Source organism: Mastacembelus armatus, chromosome 20 (genome assembly GCF_900324485.2).
Source record: "Mastacembelus armatus chromosome 20, fMasArm1.2, whole genome shotgun sequence".
Taxonomy (NCBI): Eukaryota; Metazoa; Chordata; class Actinopteri; order Synbranchiformes; family Mastacembelidae; genus Mastacembelus; species Mastacembelus armatus.
Window position 1 is genome coordinate 2,216,844 of NC_046652.1, and position 18,950 is coordinate 2,235,793.

Genomic DNA, 18,950 nt, shown 5'->3' on the forward strand with positions numbered 1-18,950 from the left:
CAAATCGCTCCCCAAAATAATTGCTATTTATCATGGAGTGGATGCTCAGGGAAAATGGTTTGAATAAGAAGACACTTTTTGCTTCATATATGTGCTACTGAGAGATGGTACCTGGTCAAGAGAAGGCTTTCAGGATGTCAAAAATATTTCTGAGAGAATTACCGAACATGAAAGCAGCAGGAGTAGAAGTGGGCTTGGTCAACCAAGCAAACATAATTGTACCAACTAACAGCACATGCAGATGGGACATTGATAGATATGGGCATTTCAGCAAAGGAATATGTCACCTCAAAGGCAAATTAAAAGGCCTGACTCTGGAGGTCAGTGTACAGTACAGAATAATAAGCTGTATTCGATTGTATCACATGGGTTTGTCTATTGAAGACATCAGTGGGAGAGATCATAATATAAAATCAGTATTATCCCCTTACTCCCAAACTCTGTACCTTCCTAAGATCACACTCATTGCCACTAACACAAAAGTCATCCCCATATCTCTTTTCACCACTGAAGAGCTATTTTATACTATTCCTTCTCTGACAGACAAGAAACCTAACCACAAAACTAATGAACACAGGTTCTGAAGTGCAGGAAGGATGAATGCACATTTAAGACAAAGTAAAAGTTCCATTCATCCACCCATTATCCTGCTTTCTAGGGTTGTGAGACATTGGTAATTTTTCCAGGGTGTACCCCACCTCCCACCCAATCTATCACAGGGAACTTTAAAGTCACTAATTAGCCTAATCCCAACATGCATGTTTTTCAACTGTGGAAGAAATCTGAGTTCCTGGAGAAAACCCACATTGATATGGGTTGAACATACAAATTCCACAGAGGAAAGGCTCTGTGTTGAGTGGGACCATCCCACCTAAAGTATAAGTTAATTTAAAAATTTAGGAAGATTGCATATGTATATTGCACCAGTCAGTAGTTAAAGAAATAGATATCATTTCACAGATCTGCCATAATTCTCATCTCATTCAAAGTTATTTCAATCTATCATCAGCTCCCCTGCTAGCAATGAGATTGAATCATCCCTGAACATGTGAAAAATTTATCACATTCTTTTCTAATAAAGTCTCTTATTATTGTCCAGATTTCATCTCTGGGTGGCGACCCTTCATTACTCTCATCATCGATCAAGCAAAATCCTACTCACCCCCCCCTTTAAATCCATATCTATTTTATCTTTGGAAAAAATGACATGCTTGAAACTTATGTCCCCTGGATACTGTACTATAGATGCTCTCTTTCCTTGGCTCATGTCTTCTACAATATCATAAATAGCTCAATGACTGACTGTTTTCTTGATACTGTGCAACCACTTTTAAAGTAGCCTAGTTTTGATCCCCTGGGTGTAGCTAGTATAGCTGCTATTCCTGTTTAGGTTCACAGGGATCTGCTGGTGCCTATCCCAGCTCTGTTTGGGTGAAAGGCAGGGGTACACCCTGGACAGGTCACCAGTCCATCACAGGGCCACATAGAGACAAACAACCTCACACACTCACACTCACTCCTATGGACAATTTAGAGTCACCAATCAACCTGACATACATGTTTTTGGACTGTGGGAGGAAACCAGAGTACCTGGAGAAAACCCACACAAGCACAGGGAGAACATGCAAACTCCACCCAGAAAGGCCCCTGCTGGGTTTCAAACCAGGAACCTTCTTGTTGTGAGGCAACCTTTTATACTGCCTGCGAGCACTGGTTATCCCTCATTTTCCTCCAGCTTAAGGAGTCTGAGACTCTTATTTGACTTGCCAAACTCAATTCAGACAATTTAAAAGCTGCAAGGCCGTTTATATGGTGTTTTTTTTTTTTTTATCCAGCTTTGGACTTGGCATGAAACATCCAGGTCAAGAGAACCATATCATTCTGCTCTCTTCACATATCTTCTTCTACTTCAGAGTCAGGACACAAGTGTCCAAGTGTGTTGGTTTAGATGAGTAGAAACATGTAGCTGCTTGTCATAGTAAACTTACCAGTAAAATAATGAGAAGACTATGGTGGTTTTCATACACGTCAAAGAATCAAAATCTAATCTAAATAAAATTGTGTGCAGGTGAAAAAAAATACACAAAGATAAATATTTTTGCACAACAAATTCTTTTTTTGTTTCTCAAATACAAAACTGGTGCTGTGAGTACAAATCTTGCAAATGTGGATAAGTGGATCTTAATTTGTGTATTATTTCAGTCCAAATCTGTGGATTCAGATTCTTAGATCTTGTTTTCCCCAAATAAAAAAAAAAAAAATCTCATCTTATCTAATACCCAGTCAGCAAGTAATAACATGAGCTAAGCAGCTGCCTAAGCAGGAGATAAGAGGAGGAGGTGATAAACATACTGTAGCCTATGTCAGGTGTGCTACAGCACCACAGTGCCCTGGTGTTGGTGCTTCCCTTGGCCTTAACATAAGTCTACAACCAACTAAATAACAGGCTTAATGAAGAAGCAGACAGAGTGTCCAGTGGAATAGGACTATATGTTTTCTGTATATCCACAGGCACATGGATGCAGAATTTATGCTGCTGTTTACACTCCTTGGTGAGCTTTATCTTGTAAAGCCAGTATTTTCTCATTTTGTTGAAACAGAGGTCTATGTAGTTGGAGCATGGCACAATGCATCTGTGGTGAGGACTGTAAAGGACTAACCAGGTGCATAAATCGACTCCTTTTTTTAAATCTTAGTCCTAATTTAACTTCAGATGCCATCTAACGATAGTGTGTTTAGAAATATGCACTTGCTAAAAACACTTTATTAGTGGAATTAAATTAATGGAAAGCAATTAACACATCTTATCTGCCTGAAGAACATTTGTAAAGCACTGGCCCTGGGACCATCAGCAGACATTATGGGACTGTTGTTACTATATTTAACAAAAATGTGTGAATACAATTATATTTTATAATAGACCTCAAGAAACAAGGCAGATAAACTATAAGATTTGAAAGGTTGTGTGGACATTTATCCTCTATATTGCATAAATGGGAAATAATGTTGTATACAGAGATACAAACAGATAATGGGAGAGTCAGCAGTAGGCTCAGAGCAGATGGATTATGGTATGCGGGTCCAGTAGGTGCTAGTTCTTATTTTATTATTCACACCAGCTGGAGGGCTGCACAGCAAACCAGATCAAACATAAATATCTAGGCCTTGGCTTTGACAGAAAATAGTCTTCTCTGAGCAAAAACCTAGATAGTAACACTAGGTGGTAGGCTAAGATTTGGAAGGTAATGTAGAAATAAATGGACTCTAGAATATTGTCCATACACAAACTTCAGACTATAAAATGCTGACAAGAATACAAACTTGTCTGAGATCAAATGTCTTATTTTTTCATCTCAGCAAATCCTCTTTATAGACATGTTTATTATGCTCCACACATTTCAAGTCTGCTGCATGTCTTTTGCTTTGTCACAATTAATTATTTAGAAGTTCAGAATATAATTTGATCTGACAGCAAAGTGAGAACCATATTAATTCATGTTGGCAGATGAGAACCTAAATGGTTACCATAATCAGACACAGAGAAATGCTGTTTTTCCCTGACAGTTCAAAAGATTTTGAATTAGGTGTAGGGAGAAAGCAACAGACAGGAGTGATGTATTAGTCCAGAGTAAATCTATAGGTATGAGTCATCTACTTTGAAATACTGAAATCATTCAATGAGACAATTCTGCACAACCCTGGACAAAATCCAGTGTTGACAAAATCCATTGTGATGACTTCCCAGCATGCACTGTTTGACAATTAAAACTCCCCAGAGACTCTTCTTTTTGATAATTTGAAGAACATATTTATAATGGAAACACTGTCTGTAATACATGTTAAAATAAGTCACTGCCCTTTCTTAACAAATCTATACTCACCAAGGCAGGTTTGTATTGAGCTCAGTCCCAACGCTCATACAATTCAACAAATTCACTGTCGCCGTCTCAGATGCCAGCTTGATTTGTATTGATTCTGATATCAAATGGCTTCAACAGCTGCAGCTGGAAATATAAAAGGAAAGTCAACTTATAATGTTAAATTCACTGAACTTCTTTTCACAAGTTTTACATCTTCAAAACTCATAAAAAGAACAATTTTATCATAACTTAATAACAATTAATAATGTTAATTCATAACTTCAATCTGTGTTCAGTTAACTCGCATTTTTCAGATGGCAGGGAAACATATTTCTATGTGGAACAAATTATATTACGGTTTTTGAACTATTTTGACAAAATTCCTACACCCAAATATCTTGGTATGTGAAGAATATACCCTCTGGAATAGAAAACAGCATAGACATGCTCAAAAATGTTGGATGATGATCATTTGTCAAAGGCCAGCTGCTCTTCAAGCGCAGTAGCCCTTGAGCTGAAACCCTTTATTCAGAAGGCTTTGCGAGGACAGAAAGGTCAATTAAAACCTTTCTGACTGGCAAGAAGAGTTTTTACAGGCATTTTACAAGAGACAACTTTAGGTAATTTTGATTCTTTTTCAGACAGGCATCACACATTTGATCATACTTTTGTGAGAAGCCTGGGCACATGATCAGCTTGTGATAGGTCGCCAGTGTCTGTTACATGTTCAGGTCTCATCTGTTCTGTTACAAATATGTTAGTGTTAAAGTACTGTACAACAACTGAAGAAATTAATACAATGAAATGCATCATTATATATATTGCATGCATTATATAAAATAGAACAAACCTGACCATCATTTGATTACATATGTTCCAAACCCATATCACATAGAGAAATGTTTTTTTCTGTTATACCTAAACTGAGCAGAATTAATTTGCACATAGCAGCAGATTCAATATTTTTACATCCGGTTTTAAACTCAGTGTTCTGTGTTGAACCTTGCTAGATGTTCTTTCTTCCTTTCTTACAGTTTGCTGTATCTTTTTTCTTCTTGCTGAAGAAGTTTCTTGTTTTTGTTTTGTTTTTTGTGTTTGTTTTCTTTCTGGCGATGCAGTCTACAGAAATTATCTTGGTAATTCTCCTGCTCAGAGCACAACTTTCAGTGATATATTATTAAAAATGGCATGTGCATAATGCTTTTGAATCAATACTTGTTTTGTGCATGTTTTCCAATGAATACTCATAGATCTTTGAGCCCATTGAAAAGGATCCTGACACAGGTAATCAATAAAAAAAAACATGTTTGCTCTAACTCATGTCTTAGCTCTTACAAGAAAATGCAAGAATGTTCTTTGTCTCTGGGAGAAGTAAGCATTGTGCATGATCTGCTGACTAAGCTCCATCTGAAAAAAGTACTGTGAAAGGAAACCAATAGAGTGAAATCTATGGGAAACTATCCAAACTAGTTCGTTGCTTTGTTGGATCGAAATTGAGCCTTTGATAAACAAAGGATGTGGAGCATAATACAGTCTACATGTTGATTTTCTCTCTGGTCCAAGTGAAACTTGCATCCATAGGACTGTTAAAACACTTGGACCATAGTGACTTAGTGTATTTATACACAAGGTAATATTTCTAGCAGTTTTAATTGAAAAAAAAATGGTTTGGAACATACATATACAAATTCTTACCTTTCTGACAGCAGTTGCTTAGTCAGAGATCAAATATGATTCATATTCAGGAACCACATGTGGACGTGACCAAGATCCATGAGAAGTTTTGGTTCGTTCACACGTAAAATCTGAGTCATTCTGTGAGGAAATATAATTGGATTTAGCTCACTTTAACATGTGAACATAGCTTTAGATCATCGTCTCTCTACTTTTCATTGCAAGTGTAAATGGCACTAAAAAGGACATTTTTTTTTCCTGCTGCAATGCAGACAAAATGTGGTAACTGGGGGCAGAGCAGAACCAAAGAGTTGGGAAGGCCGGGGTTAGAGGAAGTTAGTGTGTCCAGCAAAGACCCCGATGACACTTTTAATGATACTGTAATTATAGTTGGCATGAGAAGGTGGCCGAGGGGCTACCATTAATGTAGCATTAGGGGAACCTCATCAGGCTTTCTCATGACCTGACAGTTTCATTAAAGTCCCATCCCCATTGTCCAAACTATTTATAAAATAAATCTTCAAGCCCCCACCACCCCACCCTCCATCTGTATCCTCCCTCCTTTTTGTGTCCACTACTTCTTACTCACTGTCTATATGCATATAAGCCAGCACATCAGTTCTGGCTAATCGATGGAGAAGGCCAAACAACTTTGTGTCTAACCATCTCCTTCATTACTGTTCTGGGTCTCTTTAAAAGTCAGTGCCTTTCTATCTTTGTAATTAGGTTTCTATTAAAAACCAAAAGGCAAGTCGCTCTCTGTGTGTCAGGCTGAACTGGGAACTAGGGTAATGTTGCCTGGAAAAGAATAAATGGGTGTAAATCAAATAAATACAGGGCATAGGGTGAATAGGTATTTGAGTAGGTGCTGGGGTTTTCAAGGAAATACCAGTGGTTGGCTGAAAGTCCCAGAAAACCTGAGAGCCTGGCAGTGTGGATAGGTAGATTAAATTCTTAGGAGGTCCAGAGGAAATGAAATGATATGGTAATGGTTAAAGAAGAGGAGATTACTCCTATAACAGGAAATCAATCCAACTCAGGATCTTAAAAACCTCAGAAACACTGATGCATCTATAGAAATGGCTTGTTTCATCTTCACCAGACGACCATTTTGACATTCTCCTGAAATTCCTGAAAATGGAGACATATCTGAAATACAGTACTTGCGCGGTTTAGTCACAGACAAACCAATGCAAAGAGTCAATGCAAGGAGCATAAATTAACCAATGAGTACACACAAAGGAGAAGTGCTATGTCATTCAGAGTAAAATGGCGGAGGGTGCCTTTGAAAAATGTTGAATCAGCTTAAAAAAGAAAGGATTTCTGCAAGAGCTGCTTTACAAGACAAGCCAATTTTCTCACCAGCAGGGCAATCAATATGACTGAACCAGAGCTCAGAGAGGAAGTCACAATGCTCTCCTGAAGCTGATGGTGAGCACAGGACTGGTTTGCTAGCAGTTATGACAGTCAAAGCTGATGGTGGTAGTGGGGTGCTGCTTGGCAAACTACAGGTGGCTGATTTTAAGAAGGTCATCAGCAAGTGTGAAGCAAGATTCAATGGGGTGAAAGAGACTATTCAAGCCCAGATCTGAGCAAAGTATGGACTAGCTGAGGTAACAGCTGATTTTGAAGAAGCTGCAAAGGCCTGTGAGTGTGCATGCTCAATAGCTGTGGACAGTGTTAACTGTGCAGCTTATGAAGTGCGTCTAATTGCTCTTGGAAATTTTAATTAAGGTGGCTACTTAAACCTTTTCAGTTTGGGGGACATGAGTCCTCAGTTCAGAAAAACAAACAAAAAACTAAACAAAAGACCTCCGAGACGGAATTAAAGAGCTAAGAGCTGGTTATAACCACCTTGATGAACACAGTTTGTCAAAGCACAGAAAGTTGTAGATGTAGGGGCTGCAGCAATTAAAGCTTCCAGAGCAGAACCAAATACGCAGATCACACCAGCTGTAAAATCAAAACATAACTTGATTAAAAGATTGTCAAAGAAGAGACGACCAACATATAGTGCCAGCAGCTGAAGACATGTTCAGACTACTGGAGAATTGGTATGTGATAAGCCAAGGATTGTTATGGAAATGATTACTACTATAATGGGAAATCAGCTTACAGCCCTTTAAAAAAACTGGTGCCCACAAAACAAAAACAAAACTCTCATACATGGAGTTGGTGGGATGACAAATATCGAGGAAGAAGGGTTATGGTCAGGACTTCAAAGAGTACTGTGAGAGGTCAGGAATTTGGTCAGAAAACTTAAACAACACAAATGTGAGTATTAATGTCGAGGATGGTTAGTGTCTCTTTACTGAACAAAACTTGTGCAAAATGAAGTTCTCTAAGTTTCCGCTCTACGTTATAGGATCATTTCTTTTGTCTTCCATTGGAACACTACATCCCCATATCACCACTGTTTACAGTGACTCACCAACCACTCATGCCACACGAGGCTGAACACAAACACACGCTAGCTTTATTGTTCAGCAGCAAACAACTAAACACTAAAGTGGAGAGAGACTGGTGGATATTTTGGGTGTCATTGTACAGCAGAGATGCAATAGGCAAAATGCACAAGCCGTAATATTTTATTTCACTGCTGATACCCCAAGAGCTCTTGATTTAACCACTCAGGTGGTTAACAGATGCCGCATGCACAACCCATTAACACACTCAGACGGACAGTGTGTGGAGGAAAACACACCAGGAGATTGGTGCCAGTTTGTGTTTGTAGCAGCCAAACTGGCAGAACCTGCATCAGGATGCAAAGTCACATCACATTGAGTTTTATATGTATAAAGTGATTTGTTCAATTTGTTATTGATGTAATTTTTCCGCAAATCAAATTTTTGTAATCAATTAGAAGAAACAAGTGATTGCTGTAAGAAATCTGCTGTGCCTTTGTACAGTCAAACAAGTGCAAGCACTCCAAATCATTTTACAATTAAAACAGTATTTATCAAATTGTTAAAAGCAAAAACCCTTCTCATGCTTTACAGAAAATTGCACAAATAAAAAAAAAAAATAATAATAAAAACAGTGCATGTGCTACACTCTTAGTTAGACCTCCCCTTCTCTTTCGCCCTTTCTGGATCCTTCACTTTTACGTCGCTGTGTTTTCTCTGCGCTGGCATTTTCATGTTGAGATCTTGGAGCAGTAGGGACATATGCAGACTCATGTTTGTGCAGTACTCAGGGTATTTTTACGCCACTGTGTTTACGACAGTGGCATAAAAGTCAATAACACTCTTCAACTAAGGGTGAACCAAGTAGCAACAAATACCAATCCTCCCACAGGTCTTTAAATAAACAATAACCAAGATCTGTAAAAGGCCTGCTATTATTCTTATGCTCATGGTGATCATAGTATTACAACAATAACTAATGATGTTGACAGTTAATCACACTACCAGCTCTCTGTGTGTTGTGTTTTTCTGATCTCACTGGCAGTGGACCAAGATCGAGGGCCAATGTGGGAGCTCAGCAGGGTCAGGTCTGCCAAAACAGCAGTACAATTGTAGCTTTCATAACTGTATAACTGTACACTGTGAGTCAGCACTTTTTCCATTCTGTTATTTCACTTATATTGAATTGTTTATTGTATTATCAAGCTTTGACTTGAGCTTCGAGGAGACATTGTCTATTAGGAGGCAGCAGTTGAAAGGTGTTTTAGTCACTTCCATTACCATCAACCCTTAAAATTAAAATAAGAAATAAAAATGTAGTCATAAAAAATGACTAGAGAAAAAGGAAGGGCTGCAGTATACACAAAGACGTGGTATTATGTGTGATTCATTATAATATAATATTTTAATATCAGTAGGGGTAATGGGAATATAAGTTATGCGTGTTGCTGTGTATTTGTGTGCAGTTAATGTTTATACTAATGGATGAACTAGATGATTGTTTATCAGATTGTCGACTGAGAAACTTCTGCAACTATCCAGTGCCTGTCCTCGCTTCTTCCTTACCTTTTACCCTTTTCAGACTTCGACCTGGCTTTCCCTTTGTCAGTGTCTGAACTTATGTATGGATGTTCATTTCCCCTGAGATCTCGTCAGTTGTTCGCTCCTTTGTTGCTTCCTGTTTTGTTTGTCACATTTAGTCTAGTTGCTCCCTGTATCTGATTATTTGTCTGCTCCCTGTCAGCATCATTTGTATTGTCAATATTATTCCATTTATCTTAGTCACATTGCCTGACTCGTTTTGTTTTGTTGTGCTGGTCATTTCATCTGCATTGTTGTCTTCTGAACCTGACATATACCTGCATAATCATTTTCCTGTGTTACAGTTCCTGCTATTTTATACTTAGTCGAGTCAGAGTGACCCTGTTTTTGCGTACTCAACATTAGTATTAAAAGCTTTTTTTTTTTTTTTCCCCTCATCTTGAGTTTTGATTCTCCATTTACTTCAAAGGCCCAGTTTGAACCAGCTCCCTCGGGTCAAGTCGAGCTTAATAATCAGTTTTTTTTACGTGTGCGCAAGTTCTTCTCTTCTCCTTAGCTTTAATTCTTACTTAGTTTATCAGTCAAGTCAGAGGTATTTTCCAAAATTAGTCGTCCGATATCAAAGTCGCATTTTGTAACTTTTGATAACTATCTCAGTTGGGTATCCCACTGTATCAAAGCTACGACGGGACGCATAGCTGCCTCTGAAGTCAACCATCCACCTGCCTTCAAGCCTCAGCAGCTCAGAGAGAAACAGACCCTGGCACAACCCTGCGGTGACTACACAGACGACCAGAAAGCATCCTGGACGTCCGTCTGAGACACTGGCAGGATCAGAAACAAGATCACTGGGTTACCATTGAAATACTGGCACCAATAGGTCTATTCTATTTCCTCAATCTCAACTACTGGCTTTCGTCTGTCTGGGTCATGTTGGCTGCTGGGGGCCCCTGTTGCAATGCTACCCCAGATAAGTGGAAGAGATGGATGGATGGAACTAAAATTTGAAATTTCAGATTTGCTGCACCACCCAGCTCTCCATCCTCACTAACCTGTAGGGACTATTGTTGGTTTGTCTGTGTTGTGAGGTACAGAGATAATGGAAAGATAATTCCTGGTCTGCTGGCTGTGTTTCACCTAACCTCTTTTACAATATGTTCGCATAATGCAGTACCCCCATTGGCCTTTAAATAGACAAATAACATAATTTCACAGTCCTACAGTTATCCATCACACAGATGTCTTCTTTAATTTACTGTATTGTGCCTGTTTATGTGTATTTATCTATGACATTCACTGTTATTATCTACTCTTCATATATGCATTCATACGTAGAGTCAGCAACTCTTCTATTCGCACATTATCTAATATGTATATTTAACCCCTGGCAAAAAAAGGTAAAAACTAGGTCATCAACATACAACAGACACAAAGAGATGCTTCAATTCTCATAAATAAAAATTGGTCCACAACATATTGACACAGATGTGAGATTTATCATCATTAACATCATTTGCAGTTACACAACATCTCCGTCCCCAATGCTGATGACCCATCCTTTATCCATTATGTGACTGAATAAATAGTATTGTGGAAGACTTTAATAATACTAACTACTCACTCTTCTAGTAGTGCGAGAATCTGGCAATCTACCAAAGTATTAAAACAATATACGAATTTTTATGAAATGGTCATAGTTAAAAAATGAATAATTTTTTTTTCAGAGAATATACTTATTTTTCCTCCTGTTATTAATTTTCCCAAATCAACCTTTGTCTTCAATCACCCCAGATATAATACAAATTACAGTTTATTCAACTATTCAATCATAATCAGTGATTCTGTTCCCATTTCCCTCACAATAAACACTCAATCTCATACTGAATCTCATAAAAAATGACAATTCAATGCATCAATACTTCAAGGCGTAGATTTTGATACTTTAATTAAAAGAGATCAGGCATCTTTTGTGGAGATGAATGACTCTCCAGAAACCTTACCAGCGCTACTCTGGGAAACAGGCAAACAGAGTAAAAATAATATCATACTCTTCATATAAGACGAAGCAGCTGCAAGAACAAAACTAAACTATTCATCCATTATCTATACCTGCTTATTCCTATTTAGGGTCACAGGGATCTGCTGGAGCCTATCCCAGCTCTCTTTGGGTGAAAGGCAGGGGTACACCCTGGACAGGTCACCAGTCCATCACAGGGCCACATAGAGACAAACAACCTCACACACTCACACTCACTCCTATGGGCAATTTAGAGTCACCAATCAACCTGACATACATGTTTTTGGACTGTGGGAGGAAACCAGAGTACCTGGAGAAAACCCACACAAGCACAGGGAGAACATGCAAACTCCACATAGACATCAGTTCAGTATTTTAACTACATACTTTTGTTTGGATTTTCTGTAATTCAGTTCCAAGACTAATTGAATCTATGCTGATGTCCAGCACAGTTCAAGCAGCTGAACATATGGTATTAATATAACAAAATGACATAATGGTTGACAGACTGTATTTAAAATAACTTAAAATCACAGTGAAAAATTGAAGTCACAGGTTAATCCAAGCTGAATAACTGTCATCACAGAAACTCATAATGTGACTCAGAAGTGTGTATGGCCCCCTGTTTGCCTGTATGCACACGTGCCAACATGTGGGCATGCTCTGGATGAGTCGGTGAATGTTGTCCCAGGGGATCTCCTGCCAGGTCTGGATCAGTTCCAAGACATAATGTCCCAAGATGCTCAGTTGGATTTAGGTCAGGGGAACGAGTAGTCGGCTGGAGGTCATTTTGTAAGGCTCTTGCGGTACCACATTTGAAGTCATTGTGTCAGAAGATTGTGCTTTCAAAAGGCGCCTGTATTGCCCTGCTGTCATGACAACGGATTCATCCCGTGTACAACATTGTCCTGGAAGCAAGTCGGCCGTCAGTTACACGACTTAAAAACAGTGCATGTCTCTTTGTCTGAAGTCTGGTCCTAAGTCTGTTATCATTCAGCCGGTGTGCTACAGCTGGTATGCTACTGCTTGGACATTTGCAACGTCTCTGTGCAGTCAAGAGGGGAGAGATGGCTGAAAAATACCAACTTTGCCACTTCCAGATACAGCAACACAGTGAAACAAGTGAAGATGAGAAAGCTGGGGCGACTTTAAATACATGCAGGACACATCTCCGGAACAGTTTTAAGGAACCATGCATCTTAACTTTTCTTCTGTAATTTTCGCATTAGACAGCCAGGACTGCTACTGAGCAGCTTAATCATTAGTTGTTATGTTGCAGTGAAGCAGCAATTAGGACAACAGAAATGATTTGTTTTAACATCCAGCTAACAAAGTCAACATGTTAAGATAACTTTGGAGAAATGGTCCTTAATCCCGATCCATTTCTAACAAGCAATCTTTATCACCATGACAGCCTCAGCAGTGTGTCTTCAATCAGCCTTTCTTCTTCTTTCTGTTAACTATCACATGTCAGGGAACTTATTTTTTTATTTTTGGGAGTTAGTTATTTTTCTGAATAATTTTAAAAAAAAATGCCACTATGAATGATCTCAGGATTAATTCATGCTAGCATGAATGGAAACACCAGCATTTCCTGGATTTATAGAAAAGGGTCCCATGCTGGTCCAGTGCTGCCCTGGTTAATCCAAAGATCCAGTGTATATTAACTTCTCTGCTGGAGTTTGTTGCCCCATAGCCCTAAAGGCAATAAACCCACAAACACTATGCATCTTCTCCTGGACAGTAAAGCAACAAATGTCACAAGTTAAATTAGCCTGATTAAACATCACATGTTTAATTAGTCTCCTGAAACATTAAAATCGACATGTGCTTTTCATCTTAACTATTCTTCTGAATGACATTTAAATAGGTTTCCTGTTACTCTGGAACTGCAGCACTGGATTTCAGCTCAGCCTTCACATTAAAGTGACAAGATTATCTTGCCTGATATACAAGAGAACAGGTTTCTAATCAGAATTTTAGGCTGAGGTGAAGGAATTAATCCTGTTTTCATCCTAAAGGCTTCCACACTGCCTTCTTACTAAAACTATTACAGGCCTGACAAAAAAAGATTCTGCTCAGGCCACTTAATGACAGCGTCCTCATTTTTCTAAAAGCTATTAACCCTGCTGCAAAATATTTAAACTACGGGTATACTTTTGGTGCAAAGCTAATGTTAATTTCTGAGTCTAGACTAAGTGACAAGAGCGTTCATCAACACTGAGAGTCTACAGAAGCTTTAAAGAAACCCTTAGAGAGATTAGAGATTATGCAACATAAAGAGATTAGAATAAAGTATCTAAACTGTAACTAACATGAAAGTGGCCTTATTTTTATTTAGCAAATACAGACCCTAATACCAAAAACAGTAAAATCCATTAAATGTTAATAAATTCTAATAAAGGAATAAGTCAGATATTTCTATTCTTGCCCTATTTTGACTAAATTCCTACTAACAACATTTCACATGCTCAGCTTGTGATTGTCAGTGTCTTTGTTATATCCTACGTGTTTAGTTGTCGTATCTCTTACAAATATGTTCGTTTCTCTCTCTGTTCTGATGTTAATCGTGGTTTCTAATTGTTGCTATGACAACCTTCCAACTCTCATCAAACACTTCCCCTCTGACAGTAACATCTGTCTGCTTGCTCCTCCAGTACTATCCACTCTCCACTTTTTATACATCAGCATTACACACATTACACTTTTATTGTGTGCTATTATTAAACTGATATGTACCCATATCTGTTTTGTTCTTATTCACTGAAAAAGCCCTGGTTTAGAAAGGTGCTCTGTAAATAAAGTTTATTATATTCATTTGAATGATCTTATACAAACATACTTTTCCTTAAAACAATCAGTTATGATTCTTTAAACATCACAATCATTGATATTAACATTACTCTTACATGTCTGTGGAGATTCTCGCTCATCCAGGTGAAGTTATCTAGAGGTTGAGTCATGGCAGCTGGACTTCGAGTTTTTAGGTCGAAATGTTTCACTACTCATTCAAGTAGCTTCCTCAGTCTAAGAGAAAGCTGGTATGGACCCTCCAACCCTTCCAGGTTCTTCTCTGTCTGCTTGCGGGAGTTCCCTGTCTGAAAGGTTCTTAACCCATTTGTCCTTTGTGACCTCCATGGTTGTAACGTTTTCCTCTTTCCAGTAGCTTGGAAAGAGGAGGATGTCAAACGTCTTGCTCTGTCTCTCTTTGCCTTTCTGATGTTGAGCCAACTGTGCCTGCTGGACAAACCGCATGACTGCATCCCTGCAGGTCTGGGCAGAGTTGAGGAAAGTTCTTGGAGAAGGTGGTCTGTGGTTTTAAGGTGTCAATTGTGAAGTGGACCTGCCAAATCCTTCATGTAGAAGCTGTTCTTGTGCCTTCTTAAGGATCTTGTTGGCTCTGTGACTCTTGATTGTGGACGGCAGGCATAGGCTTGTTGGCATGATGCTCTGTTGTTTGCATGTGAGGTTGAAGCGTAAGTGGTTTCTGTAATCTTCCACTTTCCTGGCTGTCCTTTCATATCCCTGCACCAACGTCAGGGCTTTTCTCCCAAAGTGCTGAAATAAGTGTGAGATTCTCAGTCATTCAGGTGAAGTTATCTAGAGGTTGAGTCATGGCAAAATTGGTGAAACGTTTCAACCTAAAAACTAGAAGTCCAATTGCCATGACTCAGCCTCCAAATTACTCTTACATGTTGCTGAAAATATATGTGCTTTTTGGAGTCTCACTTGAGGGGCTTAGTCCCCAAACACTGTGTGCTGGTTTGTTGAAACTATTTCATCTAACACCTCATATCCGTCTTTCTATTTCTACAGTGTTTTGTTTTTTATATGTCAGGTTATAGCCCTGCCCCTCATAAAACCTCTTTCCTTATTTGTGGGATGGCTTAGAGGAGAACAGAGAAGTTATGTTAAAAGATTTTTCATTGTGTGTTATTGGATTACAAAACAAATCTAGACGTCTAGAAGCTTTGTCCCTGTGTTTATCCTTTACTGTATTTAAATCAAATATTAAAGTAATGATCTTTTAAGATTTTAGCTCTGATTGATTTTTTTTTTCTCATCACACAATAATTCACCATTTTCTGTCATGTCATGAGTAGCTGCTATTAGATTTCATAATGCTCACAAAATGCTGAGGATTTGGAAAAGAGCAGCCTGATCTACAGTTTCTTTCCTGTTGGCTCAGGAACCTAAAACAAACCCCATCCACTTTGTTCCTCTTTTCTTAGACACTAAAACAATAAATGCCACTTATTTAATTAGCGTCCTGAAACAACGAGATATGGTGACAAATGATCATAGTCAGCTTTACTGTAGCAGTGCAATAAATTATGTTAGACTAAATCTGGTGGTACACATTTAATAATGTAATATGAAAAGTTATTAAAACTGACAATCCTTCATCATACAGCATGTTCTCCTTCCATCTTGTACACACATTGTCATTGTCTGATTTATGCCAAGTAAATATTAATAACAAAAAATGAAAATGACACAAGATCTAAATAAGATTAACAACGTATGCAGAATGTTTGGTTGACAATTGCTGCACAGCATCTTTGACCCTCTCGCAAACTGAAACTGTTTGTCTTGACTGCAGCTGGTTGTCACTGCCCATGTTGCTGCTGCCAAACTACAAATCTGCAAACACAATATTTTTTTAAGTTCTAGTGACTCCTGGACGTCCTTCTGGAAAAATACATAACTCTGTGAAGCTGATGTGGTTACAGCTCTACGGAGTAATCGCTCTGTTTTGATTTGCGTTGTTTTCCTGTTATGCATAAGTCAGATTGCTGCAATGAAAAAAAGTTTATAAAATATATATAAAAATTAAATGACAGGAACATTTATGGAGTATATAGTTTGCAGACTTACATACACAAAACTGTTTAACTCCCAGTTGGCACCCTAGAGAATTTCATTGTGACCCTCCCAACAACAGTTTGTGACAAACTGAACAAAGTGCTTTGCTTCACTGTAATTAAAAATAAGCATATATATATGCACCTAAAGTCAAAAAGTCAAAACTAATTAAAAGTAAAAAGAGTCTGAAGTTTCACTAATTATTTTTACATTAACAAAGAAACATTTTTTTTTGTGTAGGCTCACTACAGAGGTTTCCTTCTACCTGTTTTAATGACAACTGTGGGTGTATGTGGGTGTAATATGTACCATGTATTTGTGAGTGAATTTTTTTTTTTTTTTTTTTTTTGAAGCTTCTGGCTAAATCTCTATAACTTCAGCCTTAATAAGCCCACAACTCACAAAGAAAAGCTCTCTGGTGCCACTAATTGAGATGCTGTTGAGTTAACTTATTTCCCTAAATTAAATTATGTCAGTTTAGTCACTGGTGGAAAATCTCAGCAGTGTTTCTGAAACACCAGTGAGCAAAGCAGATCCTCAACCCAAGGAAACCACAATCAGTTATTTCTCTCCCTCATCCCTTTGGTATAAAGAAATCACACAGCTGTCAAGGCTAGTGGCAGTGCACTTCAAGATTCTTGGGCATTAAGTTAATATTTTTTGAACAGCGCCCTATTTCAGCAACAAAAGTGAAATATATTGCAGTATAGCTCCCAACTACATAAGACTTACTAGAGCAGTTTCAGGGCTACAAGAATAATCTTATTCAGTTGTAATGTTTTAAATGTCTACACTTTATAATGGGTTTTAGTTTCTACAGAAAACAAATAAGCAGGACATTAAAAGGCCTGAGGTGTGACAGAGTACCATGAAAAAATGAAACAGCACATTATCACCTCTAAAATCTCTCTTGATAGATTGTTTGCAAACATTCTGCACCTTCAGAGTTGTGTGTGAAACACGATTGTGTTTGCCAACTTGGACTCCATACACTGTTTCTATTTTGAGAGCAATGACTGCTGGATTCAGGAAGGCCTGTTTCCATCTAATCTCCTTGACTTTTAGACAGGCAATCAGGGCCAAAGAGATGTGTTATCAGAGGGCCACCTTGATGGTGTGCCCTGATAGATCATTACATGCTCACTGCATTTCAGAGACATCCCCACGATCAGCAGGACTACAATCACAACCACTACTTTACACATAACCATTAGAGAAAGACACATTATACAGTTATTTATACAAGTGATGAATTACACCAAAGGGATCTGACAGAAAACTAACTGCAGTAATTATATAACTATATCTAAACCTTATTGTTACCTGTCTATACTGGGTAAGCATAATTTTAAAATTCTGTCTAGACTAGCTTGAAGGGCATGTGGGCAACCAATCTATCTTTTGTCAGATAAAACATTGTCATGCAACATTTTCAGTCTTAGCTAATAGACAATTTGACAGATATAGACATAGTGTGGCCTAAACCAGTTTCAAGCTGGGGGTGGATGACCATGCATGGTGATATAGTTTTTAGTTCTCCTAAACACGACGGACACATCATCTGTGCAGAAGGATTCAGCAAAGACCCATTTAATGGTCTATTATCACTTCCTATCAGACCACAGTTAGGTCTCAATAGGTTTCTGCTCCCCCTACTAGAAGGTTAGGTATGTTGGTATCATACACTTTCCCTGTAATGTTACAATCATGATCACAGAGTTATCGCAGAAAGAAAATGTGGATTGGGTTAAAATGTTCACTGATACAAAGTCTCACAGTTTCTCACAAACATCTATTGTGGTGTCACATTACCTCATTTCCTCCTTTGCGTGTCATAATTAAGACAACCACAAGAGATGCGAAGGTCACTGCTCTGTGCCATCCTAAACTCACAAAACTGGAGCAAGAGCATTTTGAAGTAAGTCCAACCATATTCTCTGTGGTTTCTGATCTGTGCAAAAGTTGACTCATGTCCCTGCTTCTGATTGTGATTCTCATTGACAGAATCTCCTCGTATAGCCTCCAGAGTGGAGGAGAGCAGAGAGCTTCCAGTGCCTCCATCTCCTGTTCAGAAGTTTGTACGGCTTCATCAGACCACAGCCTCCGCTGGAGGCAAGATGTTTCGATGAGGATCACTATCTCCAGTTGTCAAACCACGTTATATCACAGAAAACTATCCAGAGGCATGTGAGGTTTTTATGGCATGTGATTCTAAATGCTTTTGGATGCCTCCCTGAAACAGTGTTGTGGACACATCCAAGTTTGTATTAAAGCATACTATATTATATTCTATAGTTATACAGAATCAGATATACTTTCATGTGCCATGGCATTTTTGTCCTAAATTTAGGCCTCTAACATATATCCCTTTTCATCAAACAAGAGCCAAAGTCCTGCTGTTATCAGAGATGAAGGAGGTTCATATCTGTGGACTCACTGCTTAGAGCTTGACCAGTCCCCAGGGAAAACTCCACTGCTGCACCAGATGGCCAGCACCAAAATAATATTTTCTTTTGTCCTTATATTGCCCAACTTTATGAGGCTCTTTTACTGCAAAGGCTTTTTCTGAATATCCAGCATAGAAGT

General features: G+C 38.4%; 1 protein-coding gene across 1 annotated transcript in view; it reads left to right on the plus strand.

Annotated features, from left to right (window-relative positions):
- vstm2a (V-set and transmembrane domain containing 2A) overlaps window positions 1-18,493 on the plus strand; it is a 169,310-nt gene extending 150,817 nt beyond the window's left edge. The window contains exon 5 of the mRNA XM_026292848.1: window positions 18,369-18,493. Within this exon, the coding sequence (XP_026148633.1) occupies window positions 18,369-18,493 (125 nt within the window). The remainder of the gene's footprint in view (window positions 1-18,368) is intronic.
- The last annotated feature ends 457 nt before the right edge of the window (window positions 18,494-18,950 follow it).